The 16,938-nt window shown below is 49.4% G+C and overlaps 1 protein-coding gene across 1 annotated transcript; it reads right to left on the bottom strand.

Moving 5' to 3' along the window:
- Positions 1–5,505: 5,505 nt before the first annotated feature.
- LOC119445017 (uncharacterized) lies at positions 5,506–16,408 on the bottom strand. Its single transcript, XM_037709346.2, has 4 exons — positions 16,335–16,408; positions 13,755–13,913; positions 11,602–11,736; positions 5,506–6,473 (listed from the first exon to the last, which is right to left on the bottom strand). The coding sequence occupies exons 2-4, from the start codon at positions 13,815–13,817 to the stop codon at positions 6,333–6,335; spliced, it is 339 nt and encodes a 112-aa protein (XP_037565274.2). The 5' UTR covers positions 13,818–13,913; positions 16,335–16,408; the 3' UTR covers positions 5,506–6,332.
- Between the last annotated feature and the right edge of the window lie 530 nt (positions 16,409–16,938).

The following is a 16,938-nucleotide window of genomic DNA, read 5'->3' on the forward strand; positions in this document are numbered from 1 at the left end:
CCCCGGACTGGGCGCCAACGCTTTTGCTAGGCTACAAAGCAAATAATGAAGGCACTGCGCGCTACGAGCGTGCTGCAAGGCGATGGTTTAAACGAACGACTCCCGAAGTCGACGCGGTGACCGCTGCACCGGCAAGAGCTTTTGGAGTCGGCGCAACGCCACCCGAAAACCGCTACGACGACGGTGACGACGACCGCACATACACAGACAGCCCGTTGAAAACTGTTGAAATCAAAACATACATGTAAACAATGCCGAAATATCGATCCAAATAAAGCATGGAAAGTACGCACATCATTCTCCCAGCCACAAAACACTCGCGCAAGCTGCATATCCTGTTTGAAAATTTTCAGACCCTAGCACATAAACTCCGCTTTTGCGTGATTGTTAAATGGACAGTATCAGTTCGTTTCTTCACTGCACCAAGCTCCAATCTTGCGTGTCTCCAGCACGCACCACTTACTAACCAGGGAATGCCTCTGAATGTTATAAACAAAATGCGGCATGGAAAACAGGGGCTGCAGCCTACATCCCCTAGTAGGAGCACCTTTTCTCCTTGCAGCCGCTTCGCCGACTGTGTTTTCACCCAACCGCTTGTGAAGTAGTTGTGGGATTCAAGCGATTTATAAGCCTTCATTTCCTCCAGTGTCGCGAAGCTTGAAGAGAAAACTAGGCAGTTTACAATGCATCCGTGCGAGACCTCGGGGAAAGCGCTAACGTCCATCGTCGTATCCGCACTCAGTCGCAACGTGTACGGGTCCACATCGTCGCACAGTTTCACTTTTTCTTGATATCGTGCACGCGCCGAACCGATCAGTCCTGCGTAAAATGCCTCGTTAAACGCAGGCCTACTGTAAACGGGTGGCATTTCTCGCGAGGAGCGGTGAAATCCGCTTAGAAAACACAGTGAGACCGCATAAGCGCACGCGATCAGATGCGAAGGCGGCGCGCGCGGTGCTCCGGCATGGCGCGGACGCAGCGGCGCGGGCGGACGTGACGTCACGTGCAAGCCATGTATACGAAGTAAGGATAGTAGTTTTATCGGCCGTGTAAACTTGTAAACATTCCCTTAATAATTAACAAGCATGGTGTCGCGCGCACAAGCCAACATGAACACTTCTCACTCGATGACCACTGAAACTCGCTGTCAAAGCGCTGGAGTTCTGCCTCTTGTAACAATGCGAGCCCTCGGCATACCTAGACTCTACAAGGTATATGTAAACTGGTAGCGTAGCGGCCACAGAAGCCGACATGACAAGAAAATGGCGGCTCGTTGCAACTGTCGCCATCTACGTATCGGTAGAAGGGGGGGGGGGGGGGGAACTAAAAGCAGACAAAAAAAAAAACTAAAAGTGACGTCACAACCGGAAATGGCAGTGACGTCACGATCTTATGCTGCATGGCGCGAATGTTTGAATTTCGTCAGCGTCCTGCATTGCGACCGCTACGCCGGCAGCTATTTTCTTTTGAGGCTGAGGCGAGCTTGCGACTCGCCTCAGCTGAAGCGCCGTCGTGTCATTAAACTGTAGGAGTGGCGCATGTCTTAATGTGATCATAATTAGGGTGTTATTGACGGCAAGTGCTCCAGTAGGTTCTTTAGGACGGTCAGCAAATAGGATGGTTAAACATGACAGTGCCACAGGTTTCAAAAGCAACTTCACGTTTATTCGTCGAGAATAATGCAACCAATATACTAGACCAAACAAAACATATGTTGAATGGATTAAAAGTACTATGGCCAGCAAACAGTCGTTATGAATAGCAACATATGCGAAAGCTTTTCACAGAACCATTTGCAATTCCGGGCGACACCATGTATTCATATCCAACAGTTATCAGACAAGACAACATTGCCCCACATTCTCATTTAGCAAACATTTTACTTACTAATTTTGCTTCCCGTCGGACACTCAGAGTCTGTGTTACGGAGAGAGAACGACCATAGCGGGACGTTTCTTCCCGGAGCCTTCCGCATTTATCGTCACTGCGAGACACAGCGCGTTGGATGCCGCAGCGCGAACTTGCTCGATAAAAAAAAAAAAAAAAAAAAAAGAAAAAAAAAAAAAAAAACCTGCACTCGCACCTTTCGCCGAACAAACACGCAAGGAAAAACAGAAAATCGGATGAAACCGCCGCCGTTCAATGAGACACCATTTCGGACGACGTAATCGCTGGTTTGCACAGTCTGGCCAAGTCTTGCGCCAGAATTGCTGGTTGGTAGGGGTCACCAAGAAATTGTGAAAGAGAAACAAAATTACCATTTGTTGTTTTAGTACAGCAAAAAATATTTGCAACGGAATATTGTAGGCCAGTATACTGATTAAAATTTTCGAACATTTTTTTTTTCCACACAGGTTTCCTAGTTTCAGTGTTTGTTCGCCCCTCACCTAGTCTCGCTTCAATCATGCACCACCAGCTGATATCTCTGGTGGTAGGTTTTGCACGCTTTTCGTTCCAAGCTTCGCGACCTATTTAGATGGACCTTGGACTCTACTCGTCGCAAATCGCTTTCAGGATAGTGGCCGCGCGACCGCGCCACGGTAGTGATTTATTAATGAAAATGACGCCTATTTCTGCTGCCCAACAGGGAGCATGGCGCAGCGTCAGGGGAAGTAGGAGATAAAGATGTGAGGAAGGGAAGAGAAGGAGAAGCAGCAGTAGTTTCATCCGATCATGGAGGAGGCCGGTGATGAAGGCGATGGCCTGCTGGGGGCGAGCGCTTAGCGATGGGCAGTGATCTCGTTCGACTCCACAAACTCCAAGAGGCTATGGAGATCTCGGGGGTGGGGAGGCGACGGGAGTACAACCCCCCCCCCCCCCCCCCCCCCCCCCCTGGTGCCTTGCGTGCGACGACGGAAGACTGCGCGCTTCCTCCTCGCTTTCCTCCCATGCGCGCGCGACATTGAGCCGTCATCGTCGGCTCACTCTCGCACGCTTTCACTCGCACATACAGCATACGGTGCGGCGGCGGTGTTATCGCCTTTAAACTTTACACGGAACATCACGGCGACGGCAGAAATGCGCCTGGAGTGTCCATCGCGTACGATTCGATCGACGACTGGGCACGGGTGGCAAGCTCTTTTCGCGTAACCTGTTGGCGACCTGACGGGTTGGCGACCTGTTGTCGACCTGGGCGAGTCCACCCAAAACGGCGGAAGCTTGAGACACGCCAGATGTCGTATGAGGCAGCGTGCGGGATGCCTTCTGTAGGAGCTGTGACGTCTAGAGCACTGCACGGGCTCGGGCTTACCCGAAAGCCCGGGCACGGCCCGGCCCGTGGGCCGGGCCGGGCCGGGTAGAGGAGTTTTTTCACGGGCTCGGGCCGGGCTCGGGCACGACGTGTGCTTTTTGACCCGGGCCCGGGCCGGGCTCGGGCTTTCTGCGAGTTATTCTCGGGCTTCTCGACTCTGAAAAACATGTTTTTTCGGTCTTGGGGCCGGGTTCGGGCCGGTTTCGAGTCGGGCTCGGGCCGGGCTCGGGCTTAAGGTAAAGGGGTGGCGGGCCGGGCCGGGCGGGTAACGTAGATTATTTCCGGGCCCGGGCCGGGCCCGGGTCTCGCCATAAAAGTTTTGATCGGGCTCGGGCGGGCCGCCCAATGTAAAAACGGGCCCGGGCCGCAAAAATCGGCCCGTGCAGTGCTCTAGTGACATCCTCAGCGGAGCTTGCAGGCACGGCCTCGGTTGTGGAGGCGTTGCGAGAATGCTGCTGTTGCTGGGTCTGCAGTTTCTGTCTGTTGAAGTTGTGGCACTTGCTGGCGAAGAGCGGTGAGGACTTCTGGTTCGGCCATGGCGGTGCGGTTTGTTCAGTTTCCGGGTCACCAGATGTGGGATGCCGTGTCGATGGAAGGACGCATCCCAGCATGAAACATAACGACTGTTTGTTAGCGTAGTAGCAGCGGTGGGGCGAGCATACCGCCGCTGCGCTCGAACGGTTAGCGAAGGAAGGATTCTTCGAGCTTGGCAGCTTGGGTTTATATCCACCGTCGGTGACGTAAGCCTCCGGTGACGCTGCGGTGGCGCTGTCCCTTATCGTAGGCGTGGTGCATCATGCAGCCGTGTCACGCCGGGACGCCGGGCTAGCAAGTGGCGAGGCGGAGGCTGCGCCGGTTTGTGCGCAGTGTGTCGCCATACGCATATTGCTACACATGCGAAGAAGAGACGCAACGAACATGCACAGTGAGCTCCGCGGCGTAGAAGCACAAACGGAAAGTGTGTGAACGCGGCGTTTCTCTTCTCCACCTCCAGAAATGCTTGGAAGAGAGTCCATGAAAGGGCTTCAGTGTGTATGATGGAGAGAGCTAACAGGGCTGAACGAACTCTTCGTGCTGCATGCGTCTCGCTTCGACGCGTCTCCAAAACTCGGATTACGCGACCTCCAACACTAAGCTTGTAGGAAGACGGCGAACATGAAGCGACCAGCCATCTCGCCCAGTGTATGCACCCGCCGCAGATTACGCTCCAAGATAGGACGCGTGGCCCGTGTATGCCATCAGCCGCGTGTACATACGCCATGCGCAGCCGCGAACGGCAGAAAACGCGCTCTTACCTGCCTGCCCAGCGCGCGCTTCATCACATTACCGCGCGCTTCATCACATTTCCGTGGAATGAGGGTTCTCCTAACCTATAAAAAATAGCCGCATGTCTTAGCATTAATAAAGTTTTCATTTAGTCATGCATTCATTCCAACAGTGAGCGCGCGGGGGAACGGCGCGCATCAGGCCACCATCCTTCTGGGCTTACCGTCACACCCACATCATACGGCGCGCGGTGCGCGATCTTATCGTACTTGGACTTTATACGGAACGTCACGGCGACGACGACGTCAAAAATTCTTCATGCATTCTGGCCTGGACTCCCTGATATAGGAAATGCGAGACCAACCTATAAGCCCGGGGGCCAGTATTCGATTTGGAAAATAAAGACGTTTTCACCACCACCTGGAGTGTCTTTATAATTGGCTATCGCAATAAAAGTAGTGCGACTTGCGCCATACGATAGCCAACATTCATTTCGTCGCGTCTTCCTAGATTGCTTCGCCATATTTTTACAGCGAAGCTGTTAAGGACTTGGTTCCTGGAGATCGCGTCCGTGTACACCGGAAGTAGGCAACAATCTTGCGGCGTCTCGTTCTGTGGCGCCTCGTTCACTTGGTATAGACAAAAATTGGCATGGAAGGGTACGGATGTATGACTAACATGACTGATAGGTCATGACATCAATAGCACCACATGCTCGTCAGTTACGTCACGGGTAACGATAATAAAATCACGTGTGGCGCATAGCCGCATTGGATATGCGGGTATGAGCCAGGGACAAGAAAGAAAGGAAGAGAGACAGAAAGAAGGAAGGAAAGAAAGAGAGGAAGAAAGTGAGAAGGAAGGTACGAAAGAAATCACGTGTGGCTCATACCCGCGTTGGACATGTGGGTATGAGCGGCCGAGAGCAGGAGCGGGAAAGATCTCGCTCGTCGGCGTCGCGGGCGGACTTGGCGCAGTAAACGCACTACTTGGCGATCGCGCCGGCCGAAAACAAGACGCCGGTATGCTTGCTCTTTGACGAACATGCCGAAAACGCTCAATACTGTATAGTCAATAATTATAATATATAAATTCACTATAGCAATATTTACTACAGAATACCCACCATAGTCACAGCTTCCCTGGCTTGCATCTTCACAGTAGTGGAAGGGCTCTTAAATCTTTAAACGTGGCTAAAATTAGCTGGGACACCCTGTATATAGCAATATAGTGAAGGGTGGAGGAGGCCATGTTAAAGATCTTCAGGTGGCTGAATCGACGTCTCTACATCAGTATATTTCGCTACGACGCTTCTTATATTGCTCAGGTGTCGTTTTAGAACATTGTACCCAATCAATCAATCAATCATTGACCGTCCTCTATTTGCAACATGGGAGTTCGTCGTGCGACTCTGCTTTAACATCCTATCAGCTGGCGTGCACGTAACGTAGGTCGCAGCTCATGCCCCTTGAGGTGTTAAAAAAAGCACAGGTGTTTAAAAAATGCACACTTCTTCTTTTCCTTTCTTTTTTTTAAATCGCAAAATTGCTTTACAAATGCATTTGGAGTCCTTACAGCCCATCAAACGGTCCGCTCGCGTTGCAAAGGAGGCTCTAAATGTGGCTTTCGAGTGCGCTTACATATAAACTGCTCTTCAACGGCTGAGTCCTAAACAATTACGCTATGTCACAACTATACGGAGAAAACACGAATAAATTTAGTCGACCATCGTGCCGATGGTTAGTCGTAGCCAGTGGCACGCTTCTGTTGTCCGGAGGTTGAGCGTGCACGTTCGTTCCTTTGTGGACGGCTGTGTTCACTGTCGTACATAAGCCGGCTGGATGCTGTCGGTGCTGTTGAGTTGCTTGGTGCTGTGCAAGACGTATTCCCCCGTGGTGTTCATCGAGAGCAGGATGCTGGCCACGACCACGGTCTTCACGAAGGCGCCAGTCAGGATCTTCGAGGGGGACAGTGGCGCGCATGCAATTGAAAGGGAGAGGCCAACTGGTGTTTGAGGATACTCTTTTAAAGGGACACCGAAGAGAGACACCGAATCAGTTAAGACAATAATGTAGTCATTCCATACAATAAATTCGTTAATTTCGCGGTATTAGGTTCATTATTAAAAGAGAAAACGAAGGTCAAGGTTGCTTTTTTTTAAACTTCGCGCCGAAGCTTCAGAGCTGTTACGTCAGTGTGACATCACCGGACTCTAAAGTATTTTATTTTTACGGATTTGGGCCATTGTGGATCAGTTTTTGAAACTTTCTGGGTCCTTGGATGCTTTAGAATGCAATGTAGTCCACCTTTACTGACAAATAATCAACTAGGCCGGAGCAGATGACCTCAGAATTGATGACGTCACGGTTAGCTAGTGTGGCAACCTAAAGGCCACCGGTCTCTCTCTTATGCGTTTTTTTTTTTCTGGCTTACCGAGACGACGGCAAGAGCGGCCTTATTGGTATTACAGATGGGCAATTTAGTTATACAGCTCGAATATAATTATTTTCTGTAGTGTCCCTTTGAAAGGTGACCGCGCAAAAGCTTTTTTGAACTCGGTAAATAAATCATACTATAGACAGGAGAGAATGTTGCAGTGAACGCCCGAGTCAAATGTTCCATGCACCAGGTAGAGAACGTATAACGGAGGTGTAAAGATCGCTCATCCTTTCTTGTGGCTTCTTCAAACGCCCGCCATCTAAATTGCACGTGATTACGCAATAGCGCCCTAACACGACGATTGGCTGGATTTGTGAAAACGTTACGATGAATCATTACTTTATCGAAAGCCAGAAAAAAAAAAAATGTCACAGTTTCGCCCTAAGGGCGAAGCAATGAATGCGATAGCAACACAGCAATGTCATACGAAGTAAGGTGAGCGGCTTTGGTAGCAACAACACGCAGAACTGTTGTCGACGCCATCGGCGTTTTGCCCGCGTTAGCTCAAAATGCGTGCGGCGTTGGTGACTGTTGCTGGAGCCTCTGATATAAATAGGCACTTGGTGCCGCAGCTAAACGTCGCCTCCCTTCCCTCCCCCTCCCCCACGGCCTCTCGCGCGTCTGAAGAAGGCGCGTTTGCTCTACATATATGGTGATTGTAAAGGAGAAAAGAGACGCCTACTTCTGCAGCCCTTAAGCGAGCACGGCGCAGAACGCGCGTTTGTTCTCCGCCGCGCGTTCACTCCCCGTGAAAGACGCGCCCCTCGCGCCCTTTCACTCGCACATACAGCGTTCGGCGCGCGCTGAGCCGTGCTCCCTCAAGGGCTGCAGAAGATAGCGCCTACCTTTCCCTTTCCCTCAAGAACCACTTATCATCATCATCATCGGCGACGATTTCATCTCCAAATGACGTCATACGGAACCTCACGGCGACGGCGACGGCGACGCCGACGGCAGAAATCTGCTTTTGAGTGTCCATATAATTGCTATCGCAATAAAAAGGTATCTGGTATGCTAACACTGTTCGTAATACGTCACGTATTTAAAAACTATAGACTTGCAATTGCATCTATAAAATCGTCGCATAGAAATTCTGTTTTGCACTTTCTGTGTTCGGCAGCTTTGTCTGCTGGTGACTTTCCTGAGCCCTGAAGTGCCAGGCGTCCTACAGGGAACCCTGTGATGCAGGAGTATATTACTCGCATATCGAGGCTTTCTAAACTTTCGAGAAAGACTTTACATACATTCTGAAGTTTGCCATACATATATTCCGCGGATGATGTATGTCGATCTGAGTAATCGTTCAAAATATGTTCAGTCAAACGGCATTTTATTATAGGCATTTTCAAGCGGCATTCGTGCTTCACTTTGCGGCGTAGTGCTGGCCCAGAAAGAATTCCTCGATGCGATTTTCTATTTTGAGCACGAAAAGAAAGTACCCTACAGCTAATGGTCTGCGTCGTCGGGAATTTAGCTTGGAACATCATCGGAGGGTGTTTTTAGGAGTAAATTTTTTTCTCCGGAAAAATCGGAGTTAATCGGAGGTGTTTTTCTAGGACGCAATAAAAGTGGGGGCGTTTCGGCCTTTTAAGTGTTATTTACCTTGTAGTTTCGCCTACACCTCAAAAACTTGTTCAAAAAGGCAGTATGGCAGCAAGAACGTTTCATAATTTCTTGACAATCGGCGTTTAAAATAGCAGTAGGGTTCATCACTGTATTGTAATATAAACATGTGCTTTTACCAATGTTGGCATCGATTATTGCGGCGCGCTCTTTCGAATTTCCTGAACTAAACACATCTGAAATGCGCTTTCTGTATCTGTACGGATTTCAATCTTAAGAGAATGTAGCAATTTATAGCCAAAAAGTGAAGTGAATCTTACAACCCTGTATTTGTTGAACAAATTGTGCTACAAGCATTATAAGATAAATTAGCAATGGCACACAATTTCAAATGCAAGACTGTAAAGTCACTAAAGGATGTTTTCGTACCATTACAGCATATTAAATGGTAGTAACGTAATTTCAAGTCGAAGAGTAACAGTTTCTGTTGAACTAGTAGACAATTTTGGCATTTTCTAAGAACTACAACTTTGGATAAATTAGTCTATATGTCTGCGCAGTGGTAATCCCACAAAAGGTGCTCGCGAAAAAGCACGTCTATTGTTTTAGCAAAAGAACAGAAATTAATTTCAATATTATTGCCTACTAATAATGAAGATACGATGCATGCTGTCTGCTTTGAGCGAAATAGCACCGCCTGGGTTTTAGAACAGTTTATCAGTTGGCTGTTTTTAAGTGAGGCGTGTAGTTATCCTGAAAAAAGAAATTGTTGGCTGCTTGCACAAAGTCTTTTCCGTTTGTAACAGTAAACAATAAACTAGTATCATCGGCGCAGATAACATAATCAACAGTGTTGTCAAATGTTACAATATGGCATAACATAAATAATAGGTGTCCCAGAATATTCCCCTGTGGTTCACTAGAATGCGTTTTGGCTAAGTAGCTTTTAATGAAATCTAATACAATGCCACGGATCCGTATCTTATCTAACGCCTTGGAAATGTCTATACAAGGATGTCTAGTCCTTTTACTTCAGTGTTCCTTAATAATAATTCTTTTTCATATAGTAAGGTGGTTTCGTTGGATCTACCACATCTGAACCCATACTGCGATGCGGTTATCGCAGAACTGACATTTAAGAACTTAAATGATCTTGTGACAATAAACTTTATTGCGACAGAAATTATGAGGACACTCCAGGCATTAATTCGCGTTAAATGTTGTGTGATTCATAGTTAACTGCGGGAATGCGACATTTGATTTCGTGGCGGAACCACAGCGTTAAATGCTCGTGGTGTAAAGTGCTTATAAAACCTTGAGACTTTCGTAAATTTTTGTGAAATACTTGAGCTTTTAACTACATTCTGCGACCAGCGCGGTTACCTGAATTTGACTTTTTCGTTTGAATGCGACAGATTTCGCCGAAATTGGCTCGACGGTTAACTAGAATGTGATGATTTAAATGAAAAAAAGTGTTGCTTTAAAAACAGTTTGCAGATTGTTATTGGTGCCTCGTGCAACTGCGTAGTTGCACCAGAAGTGCCTGGTGCAACTGCGCGGTGCTGCATCTTCACACCGCTCTGTAGGTCAGCGCTATTTGCAAGGGTGCTTCGATAGCAGCAACGAAGAGATGCTGTATCAGGCCCCACACCTATGTCCCTGTTGTGGGGATGCGCGACTCTCACGCGGCCCCTGATGTTGTTTTCCTCACATGGCTCCCGTCTCCTGTAATCCGGCTTCGCCTCGTGGGTTTACCGCGGCGGCGGTCGTTGTGGTTGCGGCGTATTGCGAGAGATGGCGCGGGTGTTGCGCTGTTAACGCCACCTAACGTCGGGGTTTCTCGGGCGCAAAAGGGAGAACGCTGCGTCTCTTTGGTTTGGGGTCAGCGTGCGGCGCGGACGTTCCGCGCGTGCGCCGACACGCTCTCTACGAGACCGTCTCACGAGGCCTCGGAGCGGGGCACCGGAATGGACGAACACAATCATTGTTCGAACGCGTCACCGTTTGTGTGACCCTACACGTGAGCGACTATATAGGCGTTGGTGTCCAGCATGGGGCGAGCATATTCGCTCGCTATCCGGTTGCGGTGAGTCGGACTTCCTCGATCTGTCGGGCGCACATCTGAATGTTCTGGGGGAATTAATTTGACTAGGACGCATTAGTGTATGAAATGTACAATAAATGCCCTTTTGATTGTTTTCACTACTGTGTCGTCGTTCCTTTGTCCCAAGAGCACGTGTGAGACCCCACACTGTATATGCCACATAGGCAGTAACATGACTTACTAATGGCGTTTTTCACTGGTCGATCTGGAGCGGCCGCCGAAATCCTGGAGCGAGCGCTCGCAATTCACCAATCCTAATCTGCCAGCGGAGAGCGAAAATGCTCCGCGCTGGATCGTACAGGAAGTCTGCACACACACGTCACAAATATCGACTTCCGCTCTGCATGTTTCCATGGCCACCAAGATCGCCGTCCCCCAGCGAGCGGAAGTGACGTATCCTCTCGTCCTATTTCCGCCCGAATCCGCGCCTCGGCAGCGGAGCAAGTGAGGGCGATCCGGCGCGGAGCGAGTTGATCCGAAACGACCAGTGGAAAGCGCGAACCCGCTCCAGCTCGACCAGTGAAATGCGGATTCGCAGCCGTGGAGCAAAAAATCCTGCTCCAGATCGACCAGTGAAAAACGCCATAAGTAGAGACCTCACATTTGACGCAGTGCCACCCCTTTTTTGTGCGGATCTCTGACTAGAATCATGCATTATACCAACCGTCGGAGCATGGTATCCGTGATTGCCAGCACATGAGCCCACCTCTCTCCTTTTGTAAGGGGCAATTTTAACTTCAGTATGGTAGAAACTTGCGCCGGTTGCTGTAGCACAGTTCAAATCCTAGAAGACCAGCGCTCAGACAAAGTACACAGAAAAATACGCGATTGTAATTGCTGAAAAATTTGTGACCGCTTCAATCGAGATTTGCCCCTTAAAGTCATCTCTCAGCATACAACAAATGTGAGGCTTCTAGAAGGGTTGAACGTTTGTTCGCTTCTTAAACGCAGGAGTGGGTATATAGAAGGGGCCTCTCACCAGCTGCTTGCGTGTGACTGGTGCCATATCGTGGAGCATGACGAGCGGCAGGGACACCGGCAGGATGGTGTTCACCGAGGCGCCCACCGCCACCGGCAGACCGAAGTAGAGGGCGTCGTGCTCCGCGTCCGTGGACTGCGAAGACACCGCAGTTACCGACAGGCGCGATATGTTAATTCGGTAAGAAACGGAGAGAGAGGGAAAAAAATCTTACACGAAAGTTACGAGTGTGTAACGTTTAATAAGCGTTAGCTAATGGTGCGGGCTCGGCGTTTGCGAGCTTCCGATCTCGAGCTGGTCGAATCGCTTGAATGGTATAGTATAACGAATGGGATTATCGTACAACCATCTGTACTACCCCGACCTATGTGGCGCTGGCCGACTCTGTTCTCTGCGGAATCACGCAATGAAGCAACGAACGTCACCCGGATATCCTCAGCAGCAGCAGCAGCAGCAGCAGCAGCAGCAGCAGCAGCAGCAGCAGCAGCAGCAGCAGCAGCAGCAGCAGCAGCAGCAGCAGCAGCAGCAGCAGCAGCAGCAGCAGCAGCAGCAGCAGCAGCAGCAGCAGCAGCAGCAGCAGCAGCAGCAGCAGCAGCAGCAGCAGCAGCAGCAGCAGCAGCAGCAGCAGCAGCAGCAGCAGCAGCAGCAGCAGCAGCAGCAGCAGCAGCAGCAGCAGCAGCAGCAGCAGCAGCAGCAGCAGCAGCAGCAGCAGCAGCAGCAGCAGCAGCAGCAGCAGCAGCAGCAGCAGCAGCAGCAGCAGCAGCAGCAGCAGCAGCAGCAGCAGCAGCAGCAGCAGCAGCAGCAGCAGCAGCAGCAGCAGCAGCAGCAGCGCAGCAGCAGCAGCAGCAGCAGCGCAGCAGCAGCAGCAGCAGCAGCAGCAGCAGCAGCAGCAGCAGCAGCAGCAGCAGCAGCAGCAGCAGCAGCAGCAGCAGCAGCAGCAGCAGCAGCAGCAGCAGCAGCAGCAGCAGCAGCAGCAGCAGCAGCAGCAGCAGCAGCAGCAGCAGCAGCAGCAGCAGCAGCAGCAGCAGCAGCAGCAGCAGCAGCAGCAGCAGCAGCAGCAGCAGCAGCAGCAGCAGCAGCAGCAGCAGCAGCAGCAGCAGCAGCAGCAGCAGCAGCAGCAGCAGCAGCAGCAGCAGCAGCAGCAGCAGCAGCAGCAGCAGCAGCAACAACAACAACAACACAACAACAACAAGCAGGCAAACAAGCAAACAAACAATTAAGTCTTCAAACGCATGATTATTTTATTAAGCCAAACTTTGTGCCTTCTTTCCCGGTGTTTGGCACGTCTGCTCTGTCGGTTGCTCGCCGAGCAAAATGGGTCGATCTCGGAGGCAATGTAATTCGCGGTTGGCTGGGTCGCGTGGTGGGTGTATCCATCTTGCCGATTTGCCTGACAGACTCCTGTAATCGCTAGGCTACAAACGGGTTTCAGAAGGTGTACAATTTTATAGCATTTAATTAACCGCTTCACGAGAGCGTTGCTTCACATAGATGTCGTGAAGCAAAGCGCCACGTGTCTGTTGGATCTGCATTCTTTTTTTCTGGGGATTAGAGGGTTTTCTGGGGAACTTTTCTGGCGAACTCAGGCGTATTCGTGGCTACGTTTTTCCCCTGCAGCGCTGCCTTATCGAACTAGGCGATTCATTCGATTCGACCTGAATTTCGCGAAATGTACAGTTTGCGCCACTTCAGTATTTACTCTGTGCTCACGCTGAGCAGGTGCAAGCGGCGGGCCGCGGCTGCTCTTTTGTTTTTTTCGCAATAAAGCGGCAGCTTTGTTTTTAAGGTTTCGGGGACTTTCTCCGAAGCCCAGAAAATCGCATACGGTAACGCGTCGCAAACAACTGAAAATGATGTTTGCAAATGTGCTCTAGAAACCTCGTGTAGACATTGTGGCCAGCAAGTTAATAATTACAAAAGTTAGTGAAATAATATATAGTGTGCACTAAATTATTAAGAACACGTACACAACAAAAGAAGTGCTGGCGACTTCTTCTGGAGGTTTCTAACAACATATATGCGATTGGTTCCATCCGCACAGAGAACTTCGCTTCTTAAAAAAATAAGAAAGAAAGCTTGTTCCGTGTTAGATGGAACGCCTGGCATGTGCAGTTTATCTCTGTACAATCGATAAGAGCTTAAAGCGCACTGACAAGGTTGATGACGATGGGCAAGATGGCGTTGCACAGCGCGGCCGCGGTCATGAACTCGGCCATGAGCGACGAGGCGACGGTGAGGAGCACCTGCTTCACCAGGTCTGACTGCTGGCTCCAGAACTGGTTGTCGAACGCCACCTTGGCCAGGCCCGTGGTCTGAGCACGAGGAATCGGGGGTATAAAACCTCGTTTATCCGTTCCCGTTTGATACGTCCTTATCGGCTCTCACGATCCTAACACCGGTCCACTTTAGTTCGCGCAGAGTCATGTGTGTTATCTGCCGTTTATTACGTTTCCCTTCCCGGTTGCTGCGTCCAGAAACTGCGAAGGCGCATCACCAACGCGGTATAGTGAGTCGGCGGCGCTTTTTCTTAAATTTTAAATTTATTCACTCTCAAGGTCAACACATTACAGGGAGGAGGGTAAAACATACAAAAAAAATGTGGTTGATCCCTCTTATATAGGAATCGGTATAGAACACGAAAGTGAAACGTGTCTTCACAGAAGTAGTGTAATGTTTATTGCACATTGATATATAATGTCTATTGGTGTTTTGTGGCTAAAGCGCCCTTAGGCGTTGATGCACCCACGCTGACGCCTGGTGGCACGTCTCCTCCATCACGACTACCAACGTCGATGACCATGAGCAACCGTCGTGCATATGGAAGCTGCACTACGCTGCACACGCTAGCACAACGCGAAAGACGAAGCACGTAACTGACACACTAATACAACGCGCAAGACAAAGCACGTAACTGAATCGTCACCGAGTCAAATCAGCGCGTACAGCGCGTCGTAATTGCAGCCTCCGCGATCAACTTCAGAAACATTTTCAGAGCTAATTGCGGAGGCCACGCTCCGCTGTGCTGAGTACGGTGAACGCCACCTAGTAGTGCTTCTGCGAGAACGCGTTGGTAGTGCTTCTTGATGCCAGCGTCCCTTCGAATGCTGGCATCGAGGCGTCGTAGTGCTGAGACCACCGAAGCGTTCACTGTCGGTGCGCGTTAGTGTCATAATGCAGTACTTCTCTTTTCTGCTCGTAGGCGGCGGCACCGCCCCGAGCAAGAGCGCGGGTACATGGAGGAGTGTTAGATATATAAGGCGCGTCTGTGTAGCTCTCTGCAAATGCGTTTGTGGCGCAATGGGTTAAACGCTCGGCGATCTATCGTCGCGGACCGAGAGGTCGTGGGTTCGATTTCCAAATTTTGCATGTTTGTGGAACTTTTTCTTCTGGTTTCTTTCTTTGTATTATGTTCGTGTATGTTCGTGTGACGTATTTCCGTGACGGAAATACGTCAGTGAAGTCTTGGTGGACCCCGGCATAAAACACTTTCGTGTTAAAAAAAAGAAACAACCGGGTAATATAGTTATACAATGATACCAGTAATGACAGTTTTGAAGGCATTTGTATCTGTGATTGAGGCAATGGCGGTGGGAATGTGGTTCCAGTCGGAGCTTGTGGCGGGAACAAATGAGTTAAAGTAGAAATTGTTGTGGCATTGAGGTACACCAACTTTCGAACGGTGGTCGATGCGTTCAGAAATATATATGGGTGGTAAAAAATGTGAGTCACGTATAGGACAGAGTTAAAGTGATAAATTTTATGGAAAACGCAGAGACGGGAAATTTTACGACGAAGTGACAGACCAAGCAAACTGAGAGATGATTTCATTAGAGGGACCCTAGCTGTTCGTGAATAGTTCGATAGAATAAAGCGTGCAGAGAGATATTGGATTACTTCGATAGAAAGGAGGATGGAATTAACATGGGGATCCCAAATAGAAGACGCATATTCTAATTTAGGACGCACTAGTGTTTTATAAAGTAGGAGTTTTAAACTGCTAGGAGCAAGTGAGAAATTACGCGTTAAGTAACCAAGTGATCGAATTGCGCTATTGATGATGGTTTACGTTAACCGATCCTACGATATACGGGGTGATTATTTTTTAAAATTTCTCGAAGTTTTAAAAGATCACCTGGTAGCAGGTATCATAATTCTTGTCATTGAGCTAGATTATTCAAAGAGGCGGACATTACCAGCACGAGAAATCGAAACACATATTCAGCTAATTAAAAAATAGTTACCTTCTTAATTAATTACTTTTCGGCACATATTGAAATTTACGAATTGTAGCTGCAAGGCGTATCCCCTTGGAGTGGATATCCAGAATGACACCAGTTTGGAGGTATGCGCCATGAAACCCACCGTAAAAATGCTCTTATTACGCTTAATTAAAAAAGAAAAAGAAGCTGTTTTATGCATTGAATCACAAAAGGAACTGGAACGCCAATGTACTTTGTCCCACACTTTGGGAAATACAATCTCGACACTGGTGTCATTCTTATATATAATCATGAGCATATAAATATGGCTTTATAACAAAATCGATCTCCTCGGTAAACATTGCCCCGTATATATATATATATATATATATATATATATATATATATATATATTACTCTAAATGAAGGCCAGACCCCGGCCGAAACGTCAGTAAAGTCCTGTTATTTTCCCCCCGCTTTTGACACCCCTAATCCCTAACGCTAACGCCGCATCAAAAGTGTGCACCGACTCACCTCGGCGACTCGCGTGATGACCGATGCGGCGCCGTAGACGACGATGACCCCCCACGGCAGCCGGCTCGCGACCGACGCGAGACACTGCGAAGCGTCGAAATCGGGCGTCTCGTCACCGTCCACGTCCACCTTGGCCCGAAACTGACTCGGGCTCGGCCTCGCGGCTCGACTTCCGGCTCGGGGCAGCGCCGCCGACGCCAGCAGGACGATTGCGCCGAGAAAGCACGTGCTCAGGTCCCTGCGTGGCAGGCACGGGTCTGTGTACTCACTCGCACTCACATGCACTCGTTTCACAGGCCGGATTGTGAGTATGAGTGAGGGACGAAGGACGCCAGTATGAACGTCAGTGAGTGACTGCTGGAGTGTCCCAAATGAACGTGAGTGTAAATGTGAGTTAGCGGCAGTCAATGTGAGTTTAAAAAAATAATGAAAAAGGAGAAGAAGAAGAAGAAGAAGAAGAAGAAGAAGAAGAAGAAGAAGAAGAAGAAGAAGAAGAAGAAGAAAATAGATGCTAAGCGCATATTTTGATATCCTGTAAGGTAGGCTTCACCAGTAACTGTCGTGCATTAGGCGAAGTATCAACTTGAGAACGAACGAACGAAAG

The sequence above is a fragment of the Dermacentor silvarum genome, chromosome 3 (genome assembly GCF_013339745.2).
Source record: "Dermacentor silvarum isolate Dsil-2018 chromosome 3, BIME_Dsil_1.4, whole genome shotgun sequence".
Classification (NCBI taxonomy): Eukaryota; Metazoa; Arthropoda; class Arachnida; order Ixodida; family Ixodidae; genus Dermacentor; species Dermacentor silvarum.

Coding starts and splice junctions, on each gene's coding strand:
- LOC119445017 (XM_037709346.2), bottom strand. CDS start 13,817: ATGGCCGAGTTCATGACCGCGGCCGCGCTGTGCAACGCCATCTTGCCC. Junction 11,737..13,754: donor TGCCCATCGTCATCAACCTT/GTCAGTGCGCTT, acceptor GTGTCTTCGCAG/TCCACGGACGCGGAGCACGA. Junction 6,474..11,601: donor CAGTCACACGCAAGCAGCTG/GTGAGAGGCCCC, acceptor TCCCCCTCGAAG/ATCCTGACTGGCGCCTTCGT.